At 36.6% G+C, this 26,521-nt stretch overlaps 1 protein-coding gene across 2 annotated transcripts in view; it reads right to left on the minus strand.

Annotated features, from left to right (window-relative positions):
* The window catches only part of Grid2 (glutamate ionotropic receptor delta type subunit 2), a 1,595,433-nt gene that overhangs the window by 800,188 nt on the left and 768,724 nt on the right, over positions 1-26,521 (minus strand). For both annotated transcript variants that reach the window (XM_008844624.2, XM_008844623.2), the window contains exon 3: positions 889-1,173. In XM_008844624.2, coding sequence (XP_008842846.1) covers positions 889-1,173 — 285 coding nt within the window. The remainder of the gene's footprint in view (positions 1-888; positions 1,174-26,521) is intronic.

A 26,521-nucleotide genomic window follows, 5' to 3' on the forward strand; every position in this document is an offset into this window, starting at 1 on the left:
TTGAGATGGTCTGCCTGTAGCTGGTCTGGAACTTGCTATGTTGACCTGGCTGGCCTCAGTCTCATAGCAATCTGCCTGCCTTTGCCTCCTGAGTGCTGGGATTAAAGGTACAAGCAATCACACCTGGCTCTAAGTTATTCATTTATTTATATATTATTTTTATTTTATTATTTATGTATCTATCTGTTTCACTTTATATGTTTATTTATTTTTCGCCTGTAGTTCCAGCTGGCCTGGACTCGATATGGAGGCCAGGCTGGCCTCAGTCTCACAGTGATTCATTTACCTGTCTCTGCCTCCAGAGTGCTAGGATTAAAGGCCTGTGCCACCATACAGGCTTAAATGATTTATTTTTGAGATATGGTCTTGTTATGCATCCCAGGCTGGCTTTGAACTCTTCATCCTTTTACCTCATTCTCACAAGTGCTGGTGTGACAGGCATGTGGCCTGTACTCCAGCAAATATTCACATTTAAATTGTACTTCAAAGGGACTTAATGCAAAGGATAAACCCAACAGCATCTAAAACCAGTTTGATTACTGCTGCTAGGTTTAAAAGAAGCAAGAAAGCAGCAATTAGTACTTGAAGAGGGAGATTCTGTTTTCTTTAAAGGCATGATGCTAGATAGAGTAACTATGGTTCAGTGAATGAATTCACACCAAAGGATATTTGGGGGTACAAATTTGACACAGTAGACCTTAATATATGTATGACAGATGACATGAAATAAGGAGGGGGCATTAAGAGGGGTGCACATAGGGGAGGAGAGTCTAAATATGGTCAAAATATATTGTATAAAATTCACATTCATTAATTTTTTTCAGGATTTAATGAAGATGTTTCTCATGCAATCATCTTACAAAACTCATACAGACTACAAACACTTACCATATTCACTGTCATAGAAAATAATGAATTTCTGCCAGGCGTACTCTGTGACCACTCTCAAGATGACTTCATTCAGGTAGACAGGTGGACGAACAGAAAGAGTATAGTCGTCGACTCTGTTGCTCCGGGTGAGGCCACAGCCACTTCTTGGAGTCCCAGCCGTTGAGCGCTGAATGAAGAGGTGGGGGATGTGCATGGCATCTGCCAGAGACTGGAGGGACCCAGCCGAGGTACAGCCGATGGAGCTAACCAGGGCCAGGATGCCCTGGTTCATAAGTTCACATGCTGCAAGAGAGCACAGTGATAGTCAAGGTCAGTGGTTTTGTATAATTCTTCTTTTCTGAGATGCAATGCTTTACAGAGTTGTTCAAATAAGCATTTTTAAATGGGCACTCTATATGAAAAGATCCTAAAATTACAAAGTGCTTCTGAGTTAAGTGCTTTCATCATCTATGTGGTGGTGTGCAAGCTTCTCTTGGCTCAGTCTCACCATCAGAGAAACAGCAGAATAGTACAAATCTGGCAGGATTACTGAGCAGATTAGCCATAAACCAGTGTCTGTTGTTTGTCACTCGTGGTAGGCATTCAAATGGTAGATGAACTTGTGTCATTGATAATTTATAATTAAGAAAAAGATAATTTCTAAATATATAATACAAGTTTAGAGAAAGGAGCTAACATGTAAAGTGGTGAATGAGAAAAGAAATGATGAGTTGGAAGATGAAGCTTTTGGCTGTTAAATTTCCAAAGCTAGGTGCCCTCTTCTCTCTCAATAATCTGAGCAAGAGAAAAACATTCTTGCTCTTTTCCTTAAAAGTCAGGAAAATCTTTGGAAAATAAAATACTAAATTTTACCAACAATCTCATTTTGGATTCCAGATGAACAATTTGTTAACTATGAATTTTATGTCCTATCTCAATTTCACTTTAATTTTTCTTTGCATAGGTTCATTTATCTCAAACATACTTAAAGTATATCATATATAAAGGATAAGTATATATAAATATGCAGGGGGTAGAAGTAGTATTTCTGAATGCCAATCTTTGAAAGTCAAAGAATATAAACTTTAAAATGAAATTTAAAAGAAGGCAAATATTTACATTTGATTTCTTTCTTTATTTTTTAGGGCAGGGTTTTTACTATGTAGCCCTGACTGGCCTAGAACTCACTATGTAGACCAGGCTGGCTTCAAACTCACAGAGGTCCATCTGCCTCCAAAATGCTGGGATTAAAGGCATAAATATTGACATTTGAAATGCTTGGTTGTTATATTTTCCTTTTATACTTTCTAGGATAATGTTGTCAGAATTCAAAATTTATAAGAAATTGTTTTAGATAATTACTGAAAAAGGAACATTTAGAAAGCTTGTCTCCCATGTAATGAATCAGCAATATAATGAAGGCTTATTTGAAGGGTAAGTTTAGGGCTAAGCATGTGAGCATCATGTGCCTTTACTGTGATTAATGATAAGGAATCCTTTGTATACCAAGTCAGTTCATAATCATTAGGAGCGTGTTTTCAAGCATGGCCTCGTGGGAGGTGTTATATTGATTTCAAATCCATGTGAAAGAAAGTATGAAGGAAGTACGTAAGCTTTTAGACCATCAGATGCTCAGGTTGAAATTTCAGGGAATTTATACCTATAAATAATTTCAACGAATTCATGCAAAAAGCATGGTCAATCTAGTATTTCATTTCTATGGTAAATAAGCCATTGCTGATTTATAAATGCTAATGAAAACTATGTTTTAAAATATCTTAGATTAAAAACTTGGCTCATTTAGCATTTAAAATCAAAATAAGAAGAATTCCTTAAAGTACACATAGTCGGATGCAAATTTTACAATTGCAGTAATTACAGGTTTAGCGTTTTATGTGCTTCAACCGAAAAGGCTACAAAATTAAAATTTCCGACCCTCCCTCCCTCCCTCCCTCCCTTCCTTCTTCCTGCCTTCTTTTCTTACTTTCTTATCTTTCATGAGACAGGGTCTTTATGTAGCCTCAGCTGGCCTGAAATTTACTATTTAGACCAGGTTGGCCTCCTTCTGCCTCCTGAGTGCTGGGATTAAAGGTGTGTTCCACTACACCTGGCACAAAGTTATAATTTTCAAACAAACTTCAGTTTATTTACCATGTCAGAAAATTGGTTCTTAGTCTTTAGCTCTAGACGCATATGCTCCAAAAGGAAAAGGTATATTAACCGTGAACAGTTGCAAGCTTTCTACTAGGACACAATCCAATTTTTTAAGGCGAGGATGTTATAATCATTTCAATTCACCTGTGATCAACTGCAGTCTCTAAAAATATTAATTATTACATGGAAAATTCCAGAGAGCATTCATAAGTTTCATGTTGCATGCCATTCTGAGTAGCAGGTTAAATGCTACATTACTCTGCTCTGCTTACTCAGGCTGTGAATCACCTTTATTCAACCTAACCCCCCTGGTAGTCACTTAGCAGTCATCTCTGTTATCAGATAGATTGTCTAGGTTTCCCAGTGCTTGTGCTCAAGTGAGAACATCTCACAGTGTGTGACATCAAGAACTGTGACTGTTCTACAGTGTGTTATTTGAGAGAGACCACAATTACACTCCTTTTATTATAGTACATTGTTATGCTTTTCATTATGAATTATTCTTTATTGGTTTTGTTTTGGTTTTGCAACAGGTCATCATGTAACTGAGTCTGACTTTGAACTTTCTATGTAGCCAAGAATGACCTTGAACTTCTGACCCTCTTGTCTACAGTTCCCCAGGGCCAAGAGTATGGCTGTGTTCCAATATACTTGGCTTCCATTTTATTCTTATTAAATTCAATATCTTGCTGTGCCTAATGTATATGTTAAACTTTATCATGATCTGATGATAAAGGCAGGTATTAGAGTTTCGCACTGTCTGAATGGTCTGATGTCCCAGAGGTCAGTTCCTAGTAACATCTTGTAGGAAGAATAAAATCTGAACAAATACCCAAACCAGCGATGTTTATGTGGATAAATTATTTTTTTTTAGGTTACTGTTTGGCATTACCATTCAGCTACATATTTTAACAAGAATTAACTGAAATATCCATATAAAATCAAAATGGAAATAATCACTATTAGCTACAAAATATACATCAAGCTGAAATGATGTTTTAAAGATTATGCATCTTGGAAATTCAGCTATAATGGCGAGACTGTGCATCTTTAGTAAGTTGGCACCCTAGAGCACCATAATGTTGAAGGATTCTGAAACTCAATAAGAAAAGAGGAACACCATAATCGCTTTGTAAGGATTTTCACAGGGAGAGCCTGGACAGCAGAAACCTATGAGCCACAGAAGTGTTTTCTGCTTACATTCTCCAACCCTTATGTAGATTACAGTTGTCAAGAAATCACTTATGTCACCTCTGGGGTGGGAGGTTGCGAGAGTTGAAGAGCCAGGATCTGACCCCCAGCACAAGATCTTTTCTGCCATTTACTATAGAATGGGAACAAGGGACAATCTTTCATTTGTAACTTCAAAATTTTGCATGGCTAAGAACAGATAGGGCTCTCCATAGGGAAAATTTCAGCTGGGGTTGGTCGATTGTCAGGTTTGATGAAGAGAAGTAGTCTTGCTAAAAAGAGAAGAAAGAACTCACACACCCAGACTAGATTGGAACTCTGACCGAAAAGAAAAGCTCGGTCCCAGCAGGGTACATGAAACACTGGGCTTCCACGGCAACCTACCAGTTATTCTTTATGGCTGTGCTATGAAGGTGGTTAACAATACAAAATGTTAGCTGAAACACGGAGGATTCTAATTGATTTGCTTTGGTCTTTCTCTGCTGTAGGCCCTAGATGAAAACTAGCCGAAGAGAGTCACTCATGATAGCTGAGAAGAACTGTGAACACACAGGGTTGAGTCAGAAGAAGAGACGGCCTGCATTTGGCAGGGAGTTCAGGTCACTAAAACACTGGCTATTCAGAGCTTTATTTCCATAGCTGTGTATCATTAGTATGTTGGATAAGGGTTGGGGGAAGGACTGAGTTGGGAAGGACTAAGGAGACTCCATGTCCTTCTTCCACTTGCTTATCACTGAAGCTGAAGACTTCTCGGCCGCATATTCTTTCCATAGTATTTCAGGCTCTGTGATTCATTCAGACACTGTGCTGATCCACGCCCTCCACATCAATACGTGAAGGCCATATGCAATGTCTTGGTGGTTTTGTAATTCCAGATGTTTGAGATTTTAACATTCTCTGGGACGAATGGAGCTTGCACTAAGTGCTGAAAGCAAACATCTTTTTATTATTTTTGCAATAGCGTTTGCAATCAGCAACACTTTCCTGCTTTTGGTCATTCAGCAGTTATGGAAATGAAGCCGGCTGTGTAAATCTATCAATTTACGTAAATGATGTTCATGTATGCTATCCTTTCCAGTCCTGAAGCTAAGCAGTTGGAGTTGTCTTTTCCTTATTAAATGGAAGGAGATTAAAAATAAGAAATATAAAGCATTTGAAATGGATTACCTGCTACTGAATGTTCAATGAGAACTCAGTGAAATGATTTTGGATATCACCACCCCTCATGAATACAAACATTTCATGTGATATTTTTCCTAACATATTTATAATGACCAATCTGTCTTTATATAGTTTCCTCAAGTCAACTTAAATTTAGCACATTCAGTCCTGTAGAGTTAGGGTTTTCATAAGTCCTCTGTGGCTGATGTTTTAGAAACTTACTCCCCAATGCAGTGGTGTTTGGAGGTGCAGTCTAATAGGACCCATTTGGGTCCTAGAAACACTGAGTTCATGAATAGTTTGATGTTCCTGCGCTATAATGGGTCTTTGCAAAAGAATGGGTTTCTTCCTCTTGTCTCTCTATCTCTCCTGTCCTCCTCTTTTTCCTTTGCTCTTCCATATGGGACGATCAGCAAGAAAGACCTGCTGACAAGCCCCTCAGCCTTGAACTCTCCAGCCTCCAGAATGGAGAGAAATATATGTGTTTTGTTTTGTTTTGTTTTTAATAATCTACTCTTTGAATTTCTCTTGGGGTGGTGCAGACTAATATAGTAAAATGTCTGAACTTTAGAATTCCTCCCCACAATAACCTATGCCCACAAATCTCCAGATGCCAATTAAATGAAAAATTGCAGATTATGACCCTTTTATGAAATCATATAATCTACTGATAGTATCAAAGTCGTTTCTTTTTCTTTTGAATGCTTTCAGCTTCTTGTTCTCTATAGATATTTACTGTGATTACATTAGCAAGACTGCATTAAACTACGAAAATGAGCATATGGCTGAGTTCCACTTTTAAAAATTAAATTTCCAAATGAACATAAACTGTATCTTTAAAATGTCTAGGTGTCCTCGAAATATTTATTTTTTCTCTTCAGTGAATAGTTCAAAGCCAGTAAAGTAAAACTAGCATTTAAAACACATTACAGGTTTTTGGGAGGGTCTCTTTTGAGACAGGGTCTCATGTAGCTCCTGCTGGCCTGGAACTCACTATGTAGATCATGCTGTCCCAGATCTTACAAGGGTCTACCTGCTGCTGCCTTTCGACTGCTGGGATTAAAGTTGTGTGCCAACATACCCAGCCATGTTACAGTTCTTGACAAGACACAATGGATATGAGTTTTAATGTCATAAAGTAGAAATTCATCAACTAATTCACCAATAAAGTTTTAAATAATCATTATAGACATTTTCTCTTAGTAATTTGAAGGAGAACTTATGGCAGCTATTATTGTTTATCTGTTATTTAAGAGTAAAGCTTAGTATTTCTTTAGTATTTATCTTTTGTTTGCTTTTGTTTTGATTTTGAAAGAAAATAGGTTTATTGAGTACACTGCTGGGCAGTGAGTTGGGCAGTGCAGAATTATCACTTGACGCCTCCTTCAGTGCTTTTGTATGTTAAATATACTACAACTTCTTCAAATTGTTTTAAATTGTACATAAAGTCATCAGTATGTTTATCTTCAATAACATTTTGCTTCATCCTATGTTTAGAAAGATCTTCCTACAGCCTGTGGCATTATAAATGATCAGTTTATGTGATACAACTTCTTTCCTTTCCATTAGTCTATAACTGATTCTCAGCTTCTATAAGACACAGCAATGGATTTTAAAATCCAGATGCATGCAGACCATTTATATTTGGTAAAACTGATCTTTATCTTCATACCCCAAATAACAAACAGTGAGATGTAAACATGATTTTGATAAGAATGCTTTTCTACATTATAGCACATGTCTGACTTCAGACTTTTCTCATCATTTTATATAACATCTAGATATTGAAATTCCTATTCTTAAAAACTAGGAAAAAGGATTCTAAATGTTTTTACCTTGTAGAAATGCTAAATGTTGAGGGGATGGAGATATTTATCCTGATTCAGACATTACACAGTATTTACATGTATCAAAATGATATATAGCACTTCATTGATATTTACATTTTTTATATCATGCAGTTAGGGTCTGAGAATGTGAGGAAATGGATTAATTGCTAAGGCACTCACTGTGCCAGCTTGTGATTGGGAGTTTGGATCCCCAAATCTGTGAGCTCTGGGTCAGTGAGAAGCTTAGTGAATAAGGTAGGAGTAATCGAGGAAGACACCTGACATTAACCTCTTTCCTCTACATACACACGCACACATGTGAATACACACCTGAACACACATGTGCCCACACACAGGCAGAGAAACATATGTACCCATACCACACAGGCAAAAAAAAGTGAATTAAAAATGATGAAATTGTTACAATAGGGCATGTCTTGGATTTAGAACTGATTCAATACATATGAAAAATGTTTCAACAAATTTTATCTTATAAAAATACTAACAAGATCCCCCTCAATTAGACCTTGTGCTAGGGTTAGGAATATGGCTAAGTTGGTAGAGCACGTGCTTAGCATTCATAAAGCCCTGGATTCAATGCCTAGCTTCACAGAAACCAGGCATCATAGTTTACTCCTGAAATTCTTGCAGTTGAGGGGTAGGGTCAGAAGGATCAAGTGTTTGAAGCTACCGTTGTATCATTAAAATTAATGAAACTTGTCCTAGTTTTCATGTTTGTAGATTTTGTAGGATTTTCTGAACATTCAGCCATGCTGTCATCAAATGAAAGCAGTTTTAATTCTTCCTCTTCATTGTGTGTATTATTTTTCATGTCTTATTGCACTGGGCTGGACCGAGAAATTCAATGTTGAGTAGATGTGGCAGCAGCAATTTTCATTCCCTTTTTTCTTGAGCTTTGTAATTAGATAAAAGCTAAGTTTTTTGACTATGCTTTTTATAAGGCAAAGAAGTTCACTTTTAGTTCCAAGTCTACTTTTCTCTGGATCATGTCGTTGAGACCATCTACCAAGAATGAATGTTTTTATTTATTTATTTATTTTTTGGAGACAGGGTTTCCCTATGTAGCCCTGGCTGGCCTGAAACTCACTATATATATCAGGCTGGCCTTGAATTCAAAGATCCACCCATCTCTGTTTTCACAGTATTGGGCTTACAGGTGTGTACTACCACACCTAACTATCAAATGCTAAACTGTCCTTAGAAAGACACTGCTTGGCTTAGTAAATAACAGAATGTATTTACGTTGTTTTTCAAGTTTCTATAAGTACCTCCTCTTGGTGTGTATCATCCCTAAATTCTTGCCAGAACTTATCAGTGAAACTTTTGATATGTGGAGTTTATCAATAAAGTTTCTTTAAAAGAGATACATAGATAGCTAACATACCTGTTTCCATTTTGATGAGCTTTGGTACATTGCACTTTACAAAGAACTTGCCCTATTCATCTAAGTTATCATATTTGCTTTCTTAGAGTTCATAGTATTCCCTGTGGTCATTTATGTAATATCTTTCTCTTCCTGATCAATCTACCTAATTGTTTAGAAATTTATTGATTTTTCTCAAAGAAAAAGCTTTTGGTTTTATGGATTTTCTGTCTTGCTTTTTCATTTTCTGGTTCATTGACTTTCATTTTGATCTTCTTAATTCTCTTTCTCTAGGTTAGTTTGAATTTAGTTTGAATTAATTCCAATAGATGTCCCTTTGTATAGTGCTCTTTTAAACACTTTCCATTAATTTGCCCATGTTCTTCATATTTGTTTTAGATATTTTGAAAATATTTTATTGAATTTTTGTGCATTTCATATAGAACATCTTAATCAATCTTAATCATCTTTATACCCTCTTCCTACTAGACCCCACCCATAGATCACCCCTCTGGAATTCATACATTCTGTCATTTGTGTTAAGACTTATAGATATTTTTGTGATGCTCTTTATTGGGGGCAATATTTAGGACATAGATTGTGGTATTCTTCCTATTTGTTTATGTTTTAACAATAGATTGCTTATTCTTTTATTTTTGTGGTGCTTATAATTTCATGTGGTTTGATGGAAGACACTGCAGAAATTCAAGTGAGTAGACTAAATTGGTAGATGGTCAGGTTGTATGTGGAGTGTGCCCCCCTCCAGTAGGGAATTTAACTTGATGTATCTGATTTTGTAGTCTTTTTGGCCTCTCATGATTCAAATTGTTCCACCAGGTTTTTACTGGTCTGTACTCAGATGGGCTAGGTTTGTGTGAGTCTTCCTCATGAGTTCTGTTTCTCTGTCAGGTTTGAGCTTCCCCTTCTCATCCTCACCAAGCAGAAGTCTCTCAGGGAGTCCTGGATCCACCTTGTATAGTCTGTTGTTGTGCCCTATCTTACGCTAGGCTCTGCGCTGACTCACTCTAGCTCAATTTCAGGAAGGCTCTCTAAACTTGGCCCTCAGGAGAAAAGGACTTTCTTCATGTTCCTTATGCCCCAACCTGTAACAGGGACTGATCTACTGTGAGCACCCAAGGAAAATACAGTAAGCGAAAGGATAACTGAACACACAGTTGCAGTCTGATCTTGAAGGTGAGAGTTACCATATGTTTCCTTCTAGGCTTATTAGTAGAGTTCATGGTATTTAATATGTTTCTTTTTACAGAAATGTCTCATTTGCTGTGAGTAAAGAAGCTTTCTAAAAGCAAATAACAATAACAAGAAGAGGGTAGTGAGAAGAATCTGTTCATAACAAAAGTGCAGGTTAGTATTCCTTGTGCACTCCAGTGGGAAGCACTGATATTAGTTGGTAATAGGATTAGCATGTGTAAGCTGCATGAGAAGAAAGGTCTTTTTCTTTTATTCTCACATATGTTTGGCATGCAGAAGACCTCAACAAATACTTCTGAACATGTCAATGCAATATGATATGCAATATATTAAAGCATGTCATTTATTGTCACAAAGACTGTGCTCCTTGGGAGCTTTTGCAGGATGCAATGTATCAAATATTCTGTTATCACTTCAATTTGTAAGCATTCAATTTTAAAATGCCTGCAATTGTATTTGATTAAAAATAATCTCTTAATAACATGATTTAGGTGACTTTAAACTAGCCATAGGAATTTGTTCTGGCTTTAAAATCAGCTAAAATATCTTTTTCAGTTCAATTTTTTAAGGAAAACTAATGGTCATTATACTGTCATATATTTATTTCCATTCATTGTAAGCTAATTCTCATTTGTGATTTGACCTTGATGGAGTTATGACAAATAGTTGGCAGTTGGCAGTAGAAGCTTGGTCACCCTTCCCATTCAGAAGCCATCACCACCACTGCAGTTCATCCATAATCACATTTCACGTAGCACAAAATGCACTCTGATTTATTCTCTTTTGTCGTCTGACATCTGTCTCCATATTGTAATTTCACCAATGCCTTTCAGAAGAGTCTTAGGAGCAATTCTGTTTCTCAGGGAAGAGATCTCCCTGTACATTATAAGCTGTGCAACAGGGTATAAGGTCCAGAACACTGCTGAGCAACTCATGTGACCTAAGCTAGCATTGATTGGGAAGTAAATTAGCTATGTAAGGTAAGCATGAAATTTGAAACAGCTTTTTCAAGACAACCTCTCAGTAGTTTACATGGCCTCCTTTCTCGTTTATAGGTCATAAACTACATTGTATAAGTTGTTGAAAGAGCCTGTACATATGTTACTGATATTGCTTTTCTTTGTGTGTAACTCAGTTACACATGCAAAGATAATGTTTCATTTAAGGGAAGGTCTAAAATCCAAGCGGCAGGATGACAGGACAGTATTTCCTGACCAAGGCAACCACCACAACAAAACCTAAACCCAAGCAAGAAAAGCCCCCTTTGTTCCCGCCATTGCCTGAGAACAGCTGCTTGATGAGAAAACATAAATGCTTTGCTCTGTGACCTAGGGACAAGGGCACAGGTGAGGAGCCAGGCTTTCAATCCAACTTCAGATGTCCATCAGTGTTGTGCCTTGGGCCAGAGGCACTTTGGGCTTCAGTTTCTCCATGCATCAAGGCTGGTGGTCATGCCAGATGGCTTTGAGGGAGGCTCTCCGAGGAGATGAGATAGCTCCATTTGGCTCTTCCTCCTCTCTCTTTGCTTCTGACTGAGGAGCTCTTCTTTTGGTGTCTACATTTGAACTTAACATTTTGTCCTTTTTCCATTTCTTTAGGTGGTTTTATGAATCATTGGTATAGTACAGAACATTTTAATTTTCCAATTTCCATATTGAGTCTAGTTGCTACTAGAGAATCAGTATACCCCTAGATGCTTATTGTGAAATGAGTATAATATAGTTTTCTTATATTATGCTTCTTTTAAAACATTATGGCACATTTTAGACACAGTTATTAGGCATTGTCTCTTGCCTTGTATGAATTTAAGATTATTTTCAGGAAAGGCTTATTTTAAGGAAAGGCTTATTTTCAATCTATTTACAGTGAAATTTATATTAAATTTAATATGCTCTCTGCCCTCATTTCTCTTTCCCCATAAAGAAAAAAAATAAAAGTTCTAACATAATATTCTATCTTACTAAGGACATTTCTTTTTTAGAGACAGGACTTTGAGAGAAAAAAATAGATTTCATGCGGTTGTGCATCAAGGCTTCACTCTTTCCAGGCAATGTTTCTTGTGATGAGACTCTCCTGTGTTTTCCTTGAGGTACTTTGCATATCATCATAACAGCATCTACCATGACATCGTTCTGAACTTTTCCCCCAAACAGCATCTACGGAAAGTCTGTTAATGAGAGTCAGATGCTAGTCTTGCAAAGAAGCCTTTTAGCCACAGTAATAATAACAGAATTGTTTTTCATTACTTTAGAAACTTCATTTCAAAGCTTTTAACCATTTTAGTTTAGTACTTCAGACACCTGTGGAGTAAACAGTAACCGTTACAGCCTATTTTTTCATAAACTTTTGCTAGACATAAATTAAAGCATGTATCTGAAAGTAGATTTTCAACAACAAAGTTATACTTTCGTATTTGTGCTATGACTGCTCACTCAAACCTGTTCTTTTTACTGAGGGTTCCTGCAACATAGCTTGAGTTAAATGATCTGTAGAGATGACAGTCAGTGGGAGGTTAAAGTCCGTATTTGGTGATTCAATCAATGATTAATGGCATGCCAAATGATACAAAAGCAGCAATACACGATGCCCGCATGCCTTAGAAACCTAGAGTTGTATTGAATATCTAGGCCACCAAACACTAATCAAATATACACAAATATGCACTTGGATTGATATAAAATACAGACTATACACCACATTGGTTTGGTCTGAATTTGCTGTAGAAACTTGCTGTGATGTACACTGTCCCTGAAGAGGGGTTCTTGTTTGAAAATGAAATGTTCTGCACAAAACTCATGTGTGTGTGGGGGGGTGTGGGGCTTGTTTGGTGAGGCTATATGCTAGGAGGTTCTGGGAGAATTAGCTGGCATGGCCTAGCTGGAGGAGGTCGGTCACTGAATTGGTGACTTTTTGCCACTGGGATAAAACACCATGACTTAGACAAGGAAGAGATTATTTAGTTTAGAGGCATTGTAGTCCATAATGGTGGGGAAAGCATTGTGGCAGAGCTGGTCAGAGCAGAAAGCTGAGCGACTATATTTTCAAGCAATCACAGGTTGCCGTGCCGAGAGGAACCAAACATCTGGCAAGGCTTAGGAGGAACTCTCAAAGCTTGCCCCCAATGACATGCTTCCTAAAATCTCCCAAGACAGTGCCACTAACTGGGAAAAAAGTGTCCAAATACTGGAGCTTATGGGCGACATTCTCAATCAAACAACCACAATCACTGAGGATGTGCTTTTAAGGTCTTCCCTGGTCCCTAAGGAACCTCCTTGCTTTCCATGTCCTCTCTGTTATGAGGTGAACCATCTTCTGTGTTACACTGTCTTGATGCCTTGCTCTGTCCATGTACATGGAGCCAAGCAAACCTAGGCTGGACCATCTGAAACTGCGAGACACAATACACTATCCCTTTACCTGTTTACGTCAGATGTGATGTCACAACGCTAAAAAACATAACTAATATAGTGCGAATTTAAAATTTAAAAACTTGACACTTAGCAAAGATTTGCTGAATACAAAGTAAGGTGACTCTTGAAGGGGAGATTGATTTTGATAACTGAGAAGAAGGGGACAGGAACAGGGCATCCTGAAGGACAAGGGAAGAGCTAAGTAGTGAACTCTTTCTTGAGAATGGCAATACAGAAAACAGACTATTACTAGTTTTTAACTGAAATATGGCAGCCAGATCTACTACAGTCTGAATGTATATATTCCTTATAATTCACAATTTGCCTTTAACATACAAGGTGGTAGCATTTAGAGGTGACTACTTTGGGGAATTATTGCATCATGAGGGTAGAGTCTCAAAACCTGATGAAATGATCTCAGTTGGATTAGAGTCCTTTATAAAAGACGCATCATGAAGCGTCCATGCCCCTTCCACCATGTGATCACACAGAAAGATGTATCAATGAATGAGGCATCCCCTCTCACCAAGTCTGTTGGTACTTTGATCTTGGACATTCCAGTCTCCAGAATTCTGCTCAGTTAATTTCTCTTGTCCAGCAAGTACTCAGAAACTGTTTGAGCAGGGCAAAGAGACTAAGCCAATTGGAGCACTCCACAGAAGGGGACTAAAGGAAATGCATTTGCAGAAACAGTATACTATCTTGAGGCTTTAAGGCAATGCCATTGATCTTAGTTCAGTTTAAAGTGCTGCATCGAGGAAGAGTGCACTGCATAATTATCCTAAGAGAACTTCCTAGGGAACTAGAAAATACAAATGGCATGAATGGGCAATCATGTGTATATCAAACAGAGAGAATCCTGATTAATAGTTTTTCCAGGCCTGATTTCTCAAGGAATAAAGATTCCAAGTCACTCTTATCCTCTGCACTGAGTAATTGTTTGACAGTAATTATATGAAATAAACAACTCTGTGTGTGTGTATGTGTTAGTGTGTGTGAGAGAGAGAGAGAGAGTGAGAGAGAGAGAGAGAGAGAGAGAGAGAGATGCCTTTTCAATCTAAACCTCAGTGTGCTGGCTTTACGTTTGCGTTTCAAGGCTTTGATGCTAGGTCTTACGGTCTCTAGCAAAATTCCCCACCTCACTGTTCCTTACCACAAAGGTAGAAACTGAGGATTGCTGTAAGAAGTGATTAAATAACTACAGCTAAGCTCAGTGCTTGATAAACAGTGAATGCTCAGTATCTGTTAGCCATTGCTTTACATTTGATTAGTAACAGAACGGAGTATAGGAAGACAAACTAACTTATTCTATCGGGAAGGGCAGGTGAAATACATCTAGATAGGATAAAGAACCATAAGGAAAACACATAGGGGAGTAGAAGGAATTTTGAGTTACTATTGACACAGAAAGTAATTCCTGGATACCTATTCTGTTCAATTCTGTTTAATGCCATGATCCATGAAAATTATGAATTCCATAAAAATTCTTTCAGCTCAAACATTAATCCTGATTTTTAAATTTTTCTAATATTGCTTGAGAAGGGTGTGGTAACATACACTTGTAGTATTAGCATGCAGCAGGGTGAGAGCAGAATTACCAGCAGTCAGGCCAGCCTGGGCTACATAAGGAAACTGTTTCAAAACAAACAAAACAGCAGTGACAAGAAAACAGCTCTCTAAAATTTCTAAAAGCCTTCATATTCTGTAGTTTTCAGGATTTCCTTTACTTGTGTTTTCTGAGACATCCTGCCAGTCTTCCAAGCTGGGCATTCCTTGGCTATGTACAAGTTGTGACTTGGAGCTACAAAGTGACGATAGTGAATCTCTTTCAGACCTTCAGTGAATGTGATTCAAGAAATCAGCTGCAATAATTGTATCAGCTTGAAATGTTTATTCTCTCACTGTAAGTAAATCTGCACAACCTGTGTCCCTTGAAACAGCTTGTTAAGCCAGTGTGGTTATATTAAAAAGAAACAATCAGTAGTGACCCACAAAATGAGGCCCTCTTTAAACAGGATGCTTGAGATGACATAACCTTCCGATTCTTCGCACTCACGTGAGTTCTTTGTGCATCACTGAAAATGGAAATCAAATCTACTACTAGTATACCAGCATATCATTTTCACACATTTTAAAATATATTTTTGTGCCTACATTGCCAATTTTACTTTGTATTAAAAATATAAATATCTGATGATCTTTGTGTTATACTTTTACCATTACTGAGACATTAAGTTAGGCTTAAAGAGTATCATTCCTGTTTGTAATATAAAGAAGAAATTGCTTTACAAACTCTATATTGCAAACGAGGACAAAATTAGCTTAGCATAAACTTGTTTCTCAATTGATTCATTAAAGAAAATTTTAAAATCAGTGATAACTATAGAAAAACAAACTCATCTGAGTCATTAGCTTTACATATCTTTAAATATATGATAATGTACTCAGAAGAGTAGCACAAACACTGGATGATGTGGTAGAAATTTGTTGGAAAATGATGCCAATTTCATTTCAACTCCAAAATTTGATAAGATGAAACTTTCTTGTTCAGGAGACAGAGATGGCTAGTTCAGGTTAGTCCCATCATTAGCAAATCACTACGGTGTGCCATACTTTTTTCAAAACTCCGTAATGTCACCTTCTCTTTTCTTTGCTCATTTATATTAATCAAGCTTCCTTGACTTGCAAGAAAATGGCTAAGAAGAGGCAGCTGTGCACAGAGAGAGAAAGTACAATTCACAAGACTTGGGCTCTGAATTTACCAAGTATATCTAGCAAGTAAATAGTGAGTGCTGGTACAAAATTACCTTATTTCTAAAGAATAAAATTCTATTTTTTAGTATTTTGTTTATTATTTTTATTTTCTGTGTATGAACGTATCACCAGCATGTATGTAAATGCACCTGCAGAGTCGGAAGAGGGCATTGGATTCTCCTGGAACTGGAATTACTGACAGTTGTTAGCCACCATGTTGTTGCTGGGAATCAAATTCAGGTCCTCTGTAAGAACATCCAGTGCTCTTAACTGCTTAGCCATCTTTCTAACCTCACAGAATTTTATTTATAAAATTGTAAAATTAACTTACATTTCCAAATCTCAAAGCATTATGGTGGCATCTTATATTATTATTTCAAAATAAAAAAGAAACTGCATAGAAGAAAAATACACGGAAAATTAACATTTTTCTTGATTTTTATTCTCTGTACCTAGTGATAGGAAAAATTCTAAAAATAAAATACAAATTTGTACCATTTAAATGTAGTAATGCTATAGCTTTTTAATTTTTCTTTCATCTTATTTTATTTTTGAGGCAGAGTTTCACAGCTGAGACTGACCTCAAATTCACAATGTAGCAGAGAATGGTTTTGAACTCTTGATTCACCTGCCCCCATCTCCCAAGTATTTGAATCCTGGGCTTGGTGAATGCTAGGCAAGTACCTGAGTTACTGCGCTAGAGCTCCAGTCTAATAATGTTATAACTTCTAAATGTAACACAGTATGTAATATATTTGATAATTAAATATATTCTTCATGTTTAATATTAAGTAAGTAAACATACTAGTTAGGGTACTTAAGCTTCTGATATCTTCAGACATTCGGTAAAAACAACTCTATTAATTAAACAAGCATATTTAGGAACTCTAGGATGGATTTTATGAATAAAATGCTTAGCTTGCATTTAAAGATTTTTACAGTCAACAGGAAATGCCTGCCTTAATACCCTCTTTCAGTCTCTGTTCATTCATCAGAAAAACTGAGGTAGTATTAGGCTGGTTTAGAAACCATAAAATATTTGAAAACGATAGAATGTTATGCATGTATGGTACAGTTTCTATTGGGTTTAGAGATTTATAATTAAATAAACAAAACTGTTTATTCCTAAAGAAGAAAATACTTATCAAAATTGAATATTCTTATCTGTAAATTTGTAGGTGATACTGCCGGTTAGCTACCTACTAAGCCTCAGTCAAGCTCATTTCCTACGTTCCACTCTGCAGATTTGAATATATTGGAGATTAGGTGTCTACATGAGAGACGATTGGGATCTGGGACTTAGGAGGAATTGATCACACATCAGCTACTCTGAGTAAAGAATCTGAAGTTTACTAAACCATCAGGTATGCATCTTTGGTGCATCATTCCCTGTCTCACAACCATCAGTCATGATTTTCACATTGATCACCCGCTATCCTGAGACAGAGCACTTGAGGTATAATACTAATCATCAGAAGTGAGCAAAACATGTGCACCTCTTGATCTCAATCTCTTTGAGATAAGGGCAAATTGATATGTTTGTCATATTTCTAAATTATCCCCACATGTTGAATTTCAGAGTACTGTTTTTATTTTGAATTTCTTCCATCACAAAAGAAAGCTTTTATGCTTTAAAGTGAAAGGATTGCCAGGAAGCCTAATTAACACACCTACTGACAAAAGACCTTGAAATAAAATACATCTATCATGCCATGGGGGTTTTAGGGTTTGTTCATTGTGAAAAGTAGTGTCTCCAACAGAATCCATAATTTTATATTAGGATATACTCTTTTCAATGAACTGTTTTGTTGGGATTGTATTTTGTACTTTTAAAGATAGTTATGATCTACATAACTAACTACTAAGCTAACTTTTGGTGGCCTTGGACAATAGTTCAGCATCTAAGTGTGAAGTTTGCAAGTTTGAGGATCTGATCCCCAGCATGCACTGAATACGCTGAGTGCCATGGCATGCCCTTGACTCCTGTAATCTCAGGACAAGAAATGCTGAAAGAGGCTGTCCCTGGGACTCAGTGGCCACTCCACCTACCTAATGAAGCCAGAAGAATGACACCCAGGACTGTCTTCTGGCCTCCGCATACACATATACATGTGTACCTACATACAAGAATGCACACACACATACACATGGAAAATTTTTTAAAAATCTGATAATATGTAGCACTCACTTATAATGGAATCTGTCTCCTTTTGTGAAAAAAGGAAAATATTTTGTCAACACAATGCCAAGTTTGTTCCCTTGCAAGTATTCAAAATGTTGAATAACCCCTGAAATTACCTAAATATATGATCTAAAAATGTCAAGTGGAAAATAGCTCTTTTTGTCCTGCAGGGCCATTGACAGTCTTTATAGCCTTTTCTTGAGTTTGAATGAGAAGATTAGAGTGAAAAGTATTAAGAAGAATTAGAGTTAAAGATGCAAAATTGTCTTTATTTGTAAAATCAGAAGTATAGCTTTCCAATCATCACCCAAATCATCTCAATGCATTGAAGATAAATGCATCAAGTGCCATTTTTAGTATCTAGATAAAAAGATATTACTTATAAGAGAGTATGTAAGAAATAAATATGTAGTTAGTGTATATCTCTGTACTCACAAAGATGAATCCAAGGCCAACTTTATTATTTATAATTTGAAGATATTTTTCTCCCTTTTGCTTGATCTTTAATTTTGGAAAATACAAAATGTTAAAAGAAAATAATAATCACCGAAATATCTGTCACTAACCAAACATGGCAAATTATATTTCAAATTTCAAAGTAATGTGTATTTTGCATTTAGGTATGCACTATCGTGTTATTTTTTGTTAAAACTTTAAGCCAAGATCACCTTTAAAATAGTGTTTGTTAGACTGGTACATCCTTTTTTAGGAAGACAAGGATGAGGAAAAAAGTTGTAATAGACTCTGTCCCTCCTAGGAGTTCACAATGGCAACGTAATCAGACTTCCTGACAGATGTCCCAATGGTACCATCTAGCCAAGGTAGCCAGAAGAGGGGTTCTTATCTCAGAATATTCAGTAAGTTTTTTAGTATATCTAGATTGCTTATTGTAGATAAGGAGTGGGGTTTTTTTTGTTTTTTTTTTTTTTAAATAAACTTGGTGTACATAGATTTCCAGGTTGCAGCAGGCTGGGAAAGAAGTTATCAGGCTTTTACTGTAGCCAGTGTAACACTAAGATTGAGGCAACCATATCTGTTAGGGGCTGTGGGGATGCTGGGTCAAGGTGTGTCTACTGAGAAGCCATCTAATGTAGAATAAATAGTGATCTGTTCCCTCTTCCTCTTCTGATTTATTCTGAATACCTGCTGCCCTGTGCAGCTACAGTGGACATCAGTTCACATAAATGCCACTTCATTGACTGATACTGGTATTGTAAATATGTGACTTTTGGAAGTAAATATAGTTATCCATGTGCCTGTTAAATGAGTAGGAAATACAAATTAGTATTTCCGTCTGGTCAAACACAGTTTTGTAGATATGTAACAGGCAAGAAGAACTGGAAGAGGATAAGAAAAAAAAAGTCTATTTCCTTAGTATTTGAAACATATAATTTATATTTTAACAATAAATAAATGAAGCCAATGTAGCTATAACAGCTTACACTGAGTTGGCCTTGAATTGACAAGGCCCCGGGGACAGAGGCTGCTGCTAAGCTCATTAACCAGGAGTCTATAAAACGCTGTCAAATTAAATACACCAAAAGGTTCACAGATAAACAGCAGCATTTCACAGCAAAACAAATTCTCTCCATCAAGTACCTCACTGTGTGCTTTGACTAAACACAGATTCCTCTTGATCTTAAACTATAAACAGGAAAATATTCTGAGGAGTGAGAACAATATCAGAAATCATTTGTAGGTATTTTCAAACATATATGAAAACATTATAGGTGGCAGTGGTGTAGATAATGCAAAAAGAGTAGCAATAAAGAGATCATCATATTTATAGAGTTAGTATTGCTTTTTTGTCCAGAAATAAGGAGAGAGTTTAGAAGCATACTCCTAAGGAATTGTTTTTCCACCCAAATATAATAGATAAGAAGGGGAGGAGGGCGACGTAAGTCACAAAGGACGTCTCCTTCAGTTCCTCTCACCTTTGTAGCACAAACAGGCTAGAGAATGCTAACCAAAGCAACATATCCTAAACCCATAGTCCTAAAATTGTAATATTCATATCTTATCTCACAGCACAGAAGTGCTCAATCATCATTAACAAAAATAATTTGATTCTCCAATTGTCCATTAGTTCCTATTTAAAGGCAGGTTTGCTCCCCCTCAGACACTTGGCATTAGTTGGCTGTGTTTTTGAATACAGTATTTTGAATGTGGGTAGTGTTATTGGGAATGACTCGGGATGCTAGAGATATTCTTAAACACTCTACAAGACACACAGCACTGGTTGACTTGACATCTTACAGGACATAGGCTGCCCCCTTCTACACACAGAAGCATCCAGTCTAAGCAATCTAGCTTCCATTTCAGTCACTAGTATAAGTGTGAAACTCTTGAAAACTTGCTTTTGAAGATTAGATTTTCAACATGCTACACGCATGTGCCTTCATAGTGTTTCTACATTCAAGTCATGCAATTCATAGGTGATAAAAACTTGGTTGATGTACATTATACTTATTTGTCCCTCAGCAAACTCAAATTACTAAGAGCTCCCAATATTTCCAGAGATAGAATGCACTCCTTGGTGAAATCTTGGCTTCTTTTCACCCTGTATTCAAGGGCTATGCAAATGTATTTGAAATCAGGTAGACTAAACACATTTCCTTTCTTCTGCAGAGACTACTGATAAAACCTGATACCAATCTTTTTGTAACAGTTATTTTAACATTCTGACCTTGAAGTAAATTCATTGGGTAAAGAAAGTCACTAATTTGAAATGAACTAAATGGTACAGGCTTATGTATTATTTAATATAATTTGAAAATCAATTACATTTAACTTAAATAATTTAATTAAAATATATAGTACTGGGTGAGGGATAGTTGATTGTTTTTAAGGGAGCGACACTATACAGGCTGAATAGGCTCCAGGGGATGAACTCACATGGAGGGCATCTGGGTACACAAACTTGACTCAACAAGCCTTAATGTATATGACAAAATTTCTGAAATCCTGTGGTGGGCTATAGGTGGGCTCATAATTAAGAATTATTGTATGAAATCCACAAAATTCATTTAAAAAGATATTAAAATATACAATACTCATTAATAAAATTAAGTATGTACTGGTCAGACAAAAAGGTTTAAAATAATTTTATTTCTAAATTTGGAAGGCATTTCTAGTCCCTGGAGTAGAACAAGAGTTCTTGGAATAAAAAAGAATACTTTTCTAAAAAGTTGTGATTTTATCGACAAGCTCATTATTTCTTAATAACTTAATTATTCTAAATTCGAATAAAACTAAATGTTGACAGATATAGACATTCCTTGATTCTTAAGGTAAATGAGCAAAATATAGTGAGTAGGAATGAATTGGAAAAATACTTACTTCAAGACAGTCCCATAAAAATGAGTGCTGAGCAAAACGTAACAGATGGCGTCACTCTACTATGATGTATAAACATGATCCGTAATACAATTTTCATAATTCTTATCTACAAATACTCAAAAACTCTGGTGTCTGACAAGGAAAATATCCCTATAATGTATATTGTGTTAACAGAGCTGGAGAAGGAACAACCGAATCTGACTTTTCTGTTATTAATCTACTTACTCATAATACTAAATTTTAACTGAATGTCAGATTTCAAGTAAAACATTTTTGAAAGTACTTCATCTCAACTTATTAGCTCAACTGAAATATGTTGACAGTCTTTTGGGGGGTATAAAAGACTCAAAAAATAAAACAAAAGGTAGACTATACAAACTAAAGAGAGAAAAAAAATAAAATCTGCACCAACTTAAACTTAACAATCTGTACCAACTTAAACTGTAGTTTGTTTTCTAAAAACAGAGTGAAAGGACGAATTAAGTAAAACTCACAAAGTTTTTGACACAAAGATCAGGCATGTGTGGCAATCCTTAGAAGCTGAAGCTGGAGCTCTCTGCCAAGGTTAGATATAAATTTAAGATCAAGGGCAGAATTAATAGCAGATTCCGTCCCAGCTATTCTTCCTCTTGCCTCCCTCACACCACTGAGGCTGAAATGCAGATAATCTTCTACCCAGAATATGTTGAGGCTGGAGGCATTCAGAGACTCAGTGGCATCCAATGGGACTGAAAAAGGCTTTCTAGAAAATTGGATATTCTGATAAATGAGGAAAGATCTCTGTGGAGACATTTCCTCATCTCTCTCTCTGGCTTTGCCCACACCATCTTTGTCTCCTTCCTGTCCTGGAGCATGGACAGTTCCAAAAGATGTGGATTTTGATGCTACAACAGCCATATTTTGACCTCTAAGCAAAATCTTGAACCAAATGCCCCTGGACATTTGTTCTAAACAGTAATTGAGCACATAATGTTATTGCTATTAAAAGCGTACTAATTGAACACTGAAATGTGAGCCTATTGAATATAAAAATTCCAGTTCTATACTAAACAGTGCTCATCTGTGTGAAATACAACTACTAAGGAATCTCTCACACACAAAGACAAACTCCCACACTACACATTTAGTCACTTTCCCATCTCTCTGACTGTGGTCTGAAGTTGCTCTTGAGTTATATGTAGCCACATCTCATTTAATTACTTCCTGCTTTTATTTACATTCTTAAATCTGACCTTCAATATTTCATAATACTGACTACTAGTTCTTCATTTTTGTTTTGAGACAGTTTCTCACAAATATAGCCCAACCTGATCTTGAACTCTAAGCCCTCTTCCTGCTTCAACTCCTGAGTGATAGGATTTTGGGTGTGAAACTCCACAAGTGCTTCTGAATAGCGTTTGTGCTTGAGATTTAACAAATCGTGTCCAGCATATTAAAGTATACCAGTAGTGTAGAGCTGTATTTTTATATAACAGAATTTAAAAGAAAGCAATATAGTACCTCTAAATATCTCATAACATCAAATACTTCAATTTAAACAATTGCAAATACAAGAGTATTTGCAAGTAGGTTAGCAACAGGTGAAAAGTTTAGAGGGTAACAATTCCCACAGTTAATTAGTATATTCGTGTTTGAAATAGAAAAAAGCAATTTATCCAATGGTTTGAGGGTAGTGAAGCATATGTACTGTGTCTTACAAGATTAAAGATGTCTTTTCTTTATGCTTCTTTACTTTTTGTGGCCTTTGCTTGTGTTGTAATTGTTAAAATGAAAACCATCAGTAGTAACCAAGAATTTTGTGATCAGCTCTCGCTAATGAGCTTAGACCTACAGTTTTTGCTTGAAGAATGTTAGGGCTCAGCTATAAAATCCAATCCTCTTTCCTTCCTGCTCTTGGTGTTTCTCATTGAGATTAAGTCAGCTCTCGTACATGTTTAGATGTTCTTGAGTCTTCATTCCCCATTGTAAACTGTACGCTAATCCTGGATGGCATAGGTGCTTTTTGATTTATTTTTTTGTTGAGTTTTTGTGCCTTTTAAATCCTATTTCAGTATCCTAAATGCTAAAGCCTCTGGAACTGAGTAGATCCTCACTCATGATGTAATAAGAATCAGCATAGAATCATAACAGGAAATGGGTATTTGGGGATGGAGAGTGGGGGGAGTCCAGGTTCCCTTTCTCACGGCAGACTTTGAGAATCCATGTTGTCCTATTAAGAAGGTTCTTTTTCAGACACATTGGAATTTTCCAGTATGCTACTCTACCATTTGATTACGTTTTCAGACCACCCAGCACTAACATGCAATTCATTTTCATTCATTTATATTCTTGTTTCAATCAAGTCTTTGCTGATTTTCATCTCTACATTATTTTGTTTGAGAACAGGAGGTTTATAATCAAGTAAAGGATCAGCATGCTTCTTTTTGCAGACCTCAGAAAGTCATCAACAAATCCCTGTGGTCAGGTACCTCTTAGCGGCAATGGAAAGCAATCAGTGCACAAACCTGACCTCCATCAACCCACATCTACAGCTATAACATATGCTGCTTTTATGATCCAAATACTTTTCTTTTTCAGTTTGGGAGAGGCTTGATCGACTCAGCTTTGCATAATGGTCCATCTGTGGCAATTCTATGTCCCCGCAGGTTTCCAAACTGTTCTGAGAAATAAAGATGTCACTGCAACACACATAAACCTAGGTGGGACCTTAATGAGTTCAGAAGATGATTGCATCATTAAGGCAGCAAGGATCCCAAAAGCAGCATGCTGTAAATTAACAGCGTGAATTCCAAAGGTGACTGCTGCTGAAGAGAGGAGCCTAGTGGTGTGGGGGTTCTTTCATACTTCCTCTATTGTGATGAGTCACCCCAACAGCCTCTACCTGAATGCTAGCAAGAGTTTCAGACAGCATACATGGCATTTGCCTTCTTTCCCAAATGAAGTAGTTAAAATTTTATTATCCAGAAGAAGATACTGCTCTATTGCTTACTTGTTTATGACCTGGGACATAGACAACTACAAATCAAAGTTTAATAAAGTGCTCTTAAATTCAGAGTCATTCAAATCTATCTGGTATATTTTTTGTAATGAAAAGTGTGTGAGAAGTTGCATCAAGATTGTGTGAGAATTGGTCAAGCTATCAAACTTACTTTAAAATTTAAAATCATCTTTTCCTTTTTTATATGTCAGTGAAAGACCCAAGGATCAGCACAGAGTCCAGAAACCAGCACAGTTTTATCACCACTAACAACTGTGCACTGCTGGGCTCAGTTGAGGGAACGAACTTATGTAGCAGATTGTCAGCCTTCTGGAAAACTCTCTGACTCTGCTCACAGACCCTTGTTCCACTTGACAAATTTAATTTCAAAAGGAAAGTAAATGATATGCTGATCTTCTTATGTGTAAATAAAGGCTTGGAGTGTGTATTAAAAGCAAACAACACATCAGAATATAAGAAGGCCTTGTTGAACTGTCAGCTATATGGATACAAGGCAGCATTAGTAAGGAGAAATAGATTACTTTTAGAGAACAATCAAACACATAGTTCCTTACTCAATGTTTGTAAAAAAGACTAAAAGGACGGTGTGTAGGTGCAAATGAAGCATCTTTTTACTTAAATTTTAATGAATTTTTGCAAATTTCATACAAAACACATACGTATATGACCATATTTAGAGCCCTTCCCTATCTGTTCCCCTCTTACAGGCCCTCCACCAGATCTCATGTTCCCTGTCATATACATTAATCCCATCAAGCCATGTTTGTCTCCCCAAATGTTCTTTATATTCAAACACTAGAGGCAGGTTAAACTATCTAGTGTCACACCATTAAACTAAACCGACTCTCTCCCAGTAGGGAACAGCTGCCAGTAGTTCCTCAGCTACAATTGGGCTTCTCACCCACTTCCCCACTTCTATCCTGGGTTTTTGTTTGGCTTCAGTTTGCATTGGTCTTGTGCATGCTGTCACAATTGCTGTTAGTTCATATGAGTAACTTCCCAGCTGTTTCCTTGTGGTGTTCTAGCACCTCTAACCTCCAGCTCTTACAGTCTTTCCACCCTCTTTTCTGTAATGATCCCAGAGCCTAGGGGCAGAGTTTTGATATAGATGTCCTACTCAGGAATGAGCACTCTGCAGTCTCTTATTCTCTACACTTTGGCCAGTTGTGTCCCCTGAGTTAATCATCATCTTTTGCATGAGGAAGTTTTGCTGGTGAGGATTGAGAGATGCATTAATATTCTTTCCACCCCCTGTTCTGCTATGTTCTCTGGCCTCAGGTGTAGAGATTGCATTGTAGATGTGTCCCTTAGGGTTGGGCACCCCACAGACACTTATTTTATCCATTTCACCAGTTGTGGAACTTTGTAATAATCTCCATCTATTGAAAAAAGAATATACATTGGAAGAAAGACAGCATCTTCAACAAATGGTGCTGGGAAAACGGGGTCTCTATGTGTATGAAAATGAAAATAGACCCTTATCTATCATATTATACAAAGTCAACTCCAAATGGATCAAAAATCCAAACAGTGAAACAGTTAGAAGAAAACACAGGCAGTACCCTACAAGATACAGACGCAGGAAAGGGCTTTCCAAATTGGACATCAGTTCGTCAGGAAATAAGATCAATAATTGACAAATGGGACCTCATTAAACTAAAAAGCTCTGTACAGCAAAGGAATCAAACAAGTGAAGAGGTAGAACAGAGTGGGAGAAACTCTTACTTACTTAAAAAAAAAAAAAAAAACAAGTCTTGTTTGTAGATAAAACACCTTTTTTTTTTTCTTAAAATGATCCTGGATTTTAAATGCTTTATTGCCTTTTGATTTTTATTAAAAAATCCTTAATTTTTAAGTATATTATCTTTCAGGTTTGAGAGTAATGTGATAAGTTATATTGACATATCCAAAATTATTTTAAAATCCTATTTCTAAAACAACTTAATCAAGGTTTAAATTAGCTGAGATTGAAGAAAATAAAAAGTGATGACATGATAAAACAAAACATGACATGTGTCTACATTTCAATATAAATAT

This window comes from Nannospalax galili, unplaced genomic scaffold (assembly GCF_000622305.1).
Source record: "Nannospalax galili isolate Female #2095 unplaced genomic scaffold, S.galili_v1.0 scaffold441, whole genome shotgun sequence".
In the NCBI taxonomy this organism is placed as follows: domain Eukaryota; kingdom Metazoa; phylum Chordata; class Mammalia; order Rodentia; family Spalacidae; genus Nannospalax; species Nannospalax galili.